The sequence below is a fragment of the Cavia porcellus genome, unplaced genomic scaffold (assembly GCF_034190915.1).
Source record: "Cavia porcellus strain 051 isolate PalLab524CR breed Dunkin Hartley unplaced genomic scaffold, mCavPor4.1 scaffold_15, whole genome shotgun sequence".
NCBI lineage: Eukaryota > Metazoa > Chordata > Mammalia > Rodentia > Caviidae > Cavia > Cavia porcellus.
The window spans coordinates 33,795,442-33,801,441 of record NW_026947498.1 but is presented as its reverse complement, the minus strand read 5'-3'; the positions used below and the strand labels follow the sequence as shown (position 1 = coordinate 33,801,441).

The following is a 6,000-nucleotide window of genomic DNA, read 5'->3' as shown; positions in this document are numbered from 1 at the left end:
TGCACAGATTTAGTGTCTATGCTTATTTTATACCCACGTACTATATTGCAGTCATACAATAAATATTTGCCACAAACTAGGGCATATAAAATACATAGAATTTGGAGAGAGGGAGCAGATTTGTTGAATGTGGTTCTGATTTCAGTTTTTCAGTTAACAAACATATACTGTAACCTTTTCAGTGTTAAATATGGGATAATGAGATAGAAATTAATTTTACAACCATCTAGTGGAGAGACATATTGAATTTATCACTGTACAAATAAAAGATACATTAAGTTTTTTGAAGAAAAAGTTGCAAGTATTAAAAGTTTTTAACAGGAGGCCTGGTTTTGACACAAATTTATCCTAGAAAACTAGTTTCATGGCTTCATTTAGTCACTATCTTCAGGGCCCTGATTATTTCCTCATCACCAAAACTTTCACATTGTATTATATAACAGAAAACCTGAAACAGAATTTGAAACCATATTCAGTGTTGTAACTGCTCACTGATTTTGTATGCTCCCCCACAAGTTTATCAATTCTTCTAAGACTTTTTTCTCTCCATTTTACACTTTCATTATTCAGTGAACATTCACTACATCAAGCATTATATGATTGAGACTCTTAAGTAGAAGTCACAGTCCCTCTTAAGCAGCCATGGTCATGCTGGAGAGACAAGTCCACAGGCAGCTGCAGGTCAGGTAGTTAACTGATTGTTACTATGGCGAGAGCAGCATCCATGGAGCCCTGGAGCTGGTGAGAGCAGGGGCGTTTTGCAGGTCTTCACTAGATGTTTTAAAAGATGATTCCTTGGGAAAAAAAGAGCTGGTAAGTGAGTGACATGAGAAAGCCGTTAATGTTCTACACATCTGTAAAAAGACATTATGGTAGAGATATCACAGATCCTTTTTAGAAAGGGGAGGACCTCAATTCAAATGGTTACATAAATCCTGGAATTTGCCACAGACACTGGCAAAAGCTAGACTGATAGAGTTGAAACTTCGGACTATGAGGCATTACTTTGAAATTTTTAAAAAGGAGGAACAAGGGCTTGCTTCAGCAGCACATATACTAAAAAAGAGGGACAAAACACCATTACTCTTTTGGATTTACGTTGACTGGGTTGTCATTAAAAAATAGGAGTGTGAATGGTAAAGAACACATCAAAAGATAGATCGATCTAGGGTCTGACTATCAGAAGGGAGTTTCTTGCAGGGGTGCTGGTGAGAAATGCTGAGAAAATTAAGAAAGCAACAGAGATAAGAAAATAAGGAGACAGTAGAAATATAAAACTTGGAATCAGTTGGACTCCGAACAATCTGTGTGCAGTCTGATGAGAAGGAAGAGATTTCTACCTGAGGCAGTGAGTGGCGAGGATGTCAGTACCTGGGTAAACAATGAGAGGAGAATCAGGTCTGGATGGGTGAAAATTAATGCTGTGACAACATAGCATAGCATAGATGTCCTATGGGACATCTATGTGGAGCTATTTAGAAAGAAGTCAGGTAGATGAGTCTGTAACATAGGAAGGGGTCTTGCCGAGGAACGCCAATTTGGACAAAGACACTAATAAACATTTAAAGTAAATTCTTATACATCTTACAGATAGTAATACTCTACTACAAGAGCATAAAGTTCAAGCAGTATAAACCCATAACAAGTACATCTCTAATGTTTAGCAGATGCTACAATCAGTGAGTAAAATAGAAGTTGTTATGGGGTAGCAAAATGTTCCTGTCTAATTATTATAGTCTGTGTGTGTGTAGGTATGCGAGTATCTGTGTGTAGATTTGTATGTGTTTGTGAGTATCTGGATGTACCTTTATGTGTTGCTGTAGTTACATACTTATATAAAAGGTCAACTATGTATTAGAAACACACATCCATAGTATTCAGCTGGGACTGGCACAACCAAATGCTACAGACTGGTTGGCTTAAACAACAAAAATTATTTTTCACAGTTCTAGAAGTGAAAAATCCAAGATCCAGATGCAGTGAGCGTTGGTTTGGGGGACTCCTCTTGGGTCTTATACACTGCAGTCTTCTCATAGTGCCTGCGCAGGGCCTGAGGTCTGCACCTCTTACAGGACATGGCTCCTACTCCATTATTCCTATTCCATTATATCTTATGCTTTCAATCTCTTAACAGGCTGTTTCCCAATACAGTCGCACTGAGGATGAGGAATCCAAGATACAAACTTTCATGTGTGTGTGTGTCTGTGTGTGCGCACAGGGTAAGTTTCCGACCATGTCTACATTTATGTATTTGATACCGATACTGACTTTTTCACTGAGAAAAGATAGCCTGTGAAAATAAGACACTGTCGTGTGTCATAAAAAGGTAGATGTCAGAGCAGAGGTTTTGCTCATTTATAAGGTATTATTTTCTATTGATTTTACTGGAATATGACTATTTTCCTACAAATATTTGCTTTTAATTTTGAAAATCATAGGCCACTTGCCAATCAGTACTCTTTTGATCAATTATTATTATTATTATTATTATTATTATTATTATTTAGTTTTCTATGGAAATCTGGAGGTTTATAAAAGCCAAAAAAAGTATCCCATAAGAATGCCCTGCTATGCAGGTGTAAATTAAATCGGAGTTAACTTGTAGAAAAAACACGTTGCGTTCTTGGCACGTGCGCACTTCTAACAATGTTAACTTTCTTTTGCATACTGCTTTTTTTAAATGTAGGACTCAAAAACCTTTATTTCGCGCTTGCTCCCTTTTGCCGCTGAATCCTGGGCCCTGTCTGGTTCGGGGCTGAGGTCCCCGCGAAAGCCCCTGGGAGCTGGGTGGGACGTCCACGCCCTGTGGCCAGGTGACAGAGACGGACTGGGAAGGCCAGGGCTCCAGGGCGCGGAGCCTCCCGCATACCATTCCCCTCCCACCACCACCACCCCGAGCCGGGAGGCGGAGAGGGCTGCAAACTTCGCTCCAATCCCAGCCTGCCCTCCCCAGGGTCCCCCTGCTGGGCGACCCGCCCGCCGCCACGAGTTGCAGCAACTCTGCGGAGCCGGCGGCTGAGCCCGGAGCGCAGCGCCCCCTCCCACCGGCGGCGTCCGGGCTCCGGTCCCCTCCAGCCCGTCCGGCCCAGCCGCGAGCTCGGGCGGCGGGCCGAACCCGGGGCGTGCACGGTGTCCCCGCAAACCCGGGTCCCGCCTGGCTCCCGAGGCCGCCCTCCGCCTCCGGCCGAGCTGCAGCGGCGCTGGGCGCTTCCCCTCGCGGAGCCGGGCGCCGCCACCGTGCCGGGCTGCCATGTGAGCGCGGACGAGGGGCAGCCGCGGGGCTGAAGATGAGGGTGCCCGCGCATGGGCCGCCGCTGAGTGCCGCCCCCTCCCGAGCTCGCGCCCCGCGCGGAGCCCGCGGCGGCCGAGGACCCGCCTTCGCCGCAGTAGCAGCTGGAGCCGCGGCACGGGCGGCGGCCGAGGCGGCGGCGGGGGGGTCCCTCGCGCCAGCGCGGAGAGCGGCGGCGGCGGCGACTCGGGGGCTGCCGCTGGCCCTGCTGCCATGAGTTGTGCGGAGGTGATGCATCACCCCCAGCCGTATGGAGCGCCCCAGTATCTGCCCAACCCCGCGGCAGCTGCAACCTGCCCCACTGCCTGCTATCACCCGGCGCCCCAACCTGGCCAGCAGGTGAGTCACCGACCGGGCAGCCCGCCGGGGGCGGAGGCGAGGGGCACCGAGAGTATCGGTCTGGGCTGCGGCGACGCGGTGGCAGGACGGGACGGAGGCGCGGGATGCTCTGGGACCTGCGCGAGCGCCCTTGAGCAGGGAGCGGCGGGGGCGAGGAGGAGCCGCTGCGCTGCGGGAAGGCTCGCCGCCTTCGGTGACTGGAGGGGACTCAGACAGGCTTCACCTGGCGGGAGCTTCAGTGAGCTGCTGTCACCTGAGCTCAGAGGCTGCCCCCTAGACACACTCGGCTGCCTCTGAGGACTCAGCTCTCTGAAGCTCTCCAGGGGCCTCTGACTTAGGACTATGTGAGTAAACTTCCTTTAAAGCAAATCATTTTGTTTCTGTAGGAAGATGGAATGTTTCGGGGTTTTCTGAATTGAGTATGAACAGGTAGCAGAGGCTGCCTGATCAATGAGCTCACGAATGACCTTTCTGGGACTTTTAAAAGTGGAATATTGGTCTAATGGAACATGTATTGAATTTTTTTTTTTTAAACTTCGCTGTAATTTCTCCCTCTTTAACTGTGTGTTTAGAGGATAGGGATGACAGGGTTCGTCATTTATTTTCTAATTCAATCTAAACACAGACTCTGTTGACCTCCTGTTTCCCAGCCTAGAGGTTACCTTGAATTTCTGAACTCTGGGGACCATGACAAGAAACTGTAAATGTTGTTCATAAAAAGTGACTGGGATTCCATTCCTGGTTTAGAAAAAAAGTGTCTGGGAACTAAGAGAAAATACAGTTAGTTCGGAAGAGGGAGTAGAGCTCTGGGGAACGTGGTACTCCTTGCTCTTGGATATTACCCTCTCAACACAGCAGAAAGTGCATCAAGGATTAGTTAGCATTACACCAAAATATGTGTGTGCTTGGTAACACACTAGACAGAAATAGGGTCCTCTTCGGAGTATGGGGATTGCATTGGGTGGGTTAGGTTCATGAGACTTAAAAGTGCAACTAGATACAGTTAAGAAATTACCCTCCCCAGAATTTCTATCATTGTTTCTTATTTCACTGTGTCCCTTCCATCTACAGTGGTACTCTTTGGAAAGAAATCATAACTTTCTGTTTAAAACTTAGGGGCTGTGACATTCATTTGATCTGCAGTGGTGTGCACACCAGATTCAGCAGCTAAACAGTGCCAACCAAACCAAGACTAGTTAGGGTAAAAGAGGAAAGAGCCACACTTTTCTGTTACTATTTACTTATTTACTTTAATATTCATTGCTTTTTGAGAAGAGGAGGACAGCACATATTTTGCAACTTGTGGTCAAGGATGACATGTGAAAACATGCTGATTGAACTGTTTTGTCTGGCATATGCAAAATACCTGTAATGGAGAAAACCATGCAGGTTCAAGTCAGGCAAGTGCACCCAATAGGCCACTGATACTATTACTTTTCAGTCCTGCATGCAGGATGTTTTCCTTCATCTCTGAGATCTCGGAGGCCTTCACTTATCAGTTGGAAAGTGGATGAACAGAAACTCACACTTTACTAAATATACAGAAAGATACCTCCCTTGCAAAAAACCTAATCAACCGGTAGGAGTGGTTACAAGCAAGGTTTTTATTTTACTTTTAGGAGTTGTAAAATTAATTCCATTAAAATATGAATCTATGGTGGGGCTCAATATTATAATATTTTTAATAAGCCAGAATATAAAACTTGGAAAAATGTTGTATCACCAATGGTAAAAGTTGGTTTTCATGACACCAAATACCTTAATCTTGATTTTTACAACATCCTTGAGTCTCAGCCCCAAAATTCTGTTCTTTTGCTAAAACTATCAACTAAATGTAGAATTACCTTTTTACTTAAAAAGAATATTTGAATGGTCTGTACTGATGAATTCCACAATGAGCAACTTCTGCTACATTTTGAGATTCTGTAGATATTGCTTAAGAGATGTTTGATTGAGTCGACCATAAGAATTTAGTTGAGAGGTGTACTTGGGACTTTTCATAATCCTTTTATTAACATGGCTTGTTCCAGATTTTTTTGATTTTTCTTTTTCTTTTTGATCAAGTGGAAAACCATCTTACAGTTAACTGGCTAGTAGAAGAGAGATTTGACATTGTGGACAGTATGGCTATTCTGTTCTTTTACTGTCAAGAGTTTATTTTGATGACCTATATTTTCTATTGGAGAAAAGAGTAAATCAGGAAATTCTTATCAGGCTGACAACATTTTTAGACTATGTGGTGTGTGGGTGAAGTGGGACTAATATTGACTTGGCCCTAATACAGTCATCTGAGAATACATATTTTGGTTGTTGTTGCATTCCATAAGGTTTTATCATTATTATCCAAGAAGATTGTTTTCTCCCTACATGGG

The 6,000-nt window shown here is 44.8% G+C and overlaps 1 protein-coding gene across 4 annotated transcripts in view; it reads left to right on the top strand.

Annotated features, from left to right (window-relative positions):
• Window positions 1-3,385: 3,385 nt before the first annotated feature.
• Vgll3 (vestigial like family member 3) overlaps window positions 3,386-6,000 on the top strand; it is a 41,478-nt gene continuing 38,863 nt past the window's right edge. Inside the window, exon 1 of one of the 4 annotated variants that reach the window (XM_063224761.1) lies at window positions 3,386-3,628. In XM_063224761.1, the coding sequence (XP_063080831.1) occupies window positions 3,503-3,628 (126 nt within the window). In that variant the 5' untranslated portion in view covers window positions 3,386-3,502. Of the gene's footprint in view, window positions 3,629-3,718; window positions 3,973-6,000 lie in introns of those variants that run through there. The other 3 variants (XM_063224760.1, XM_063224763.1, XM_063224762.1) reach the window with 3 other exon arrangements.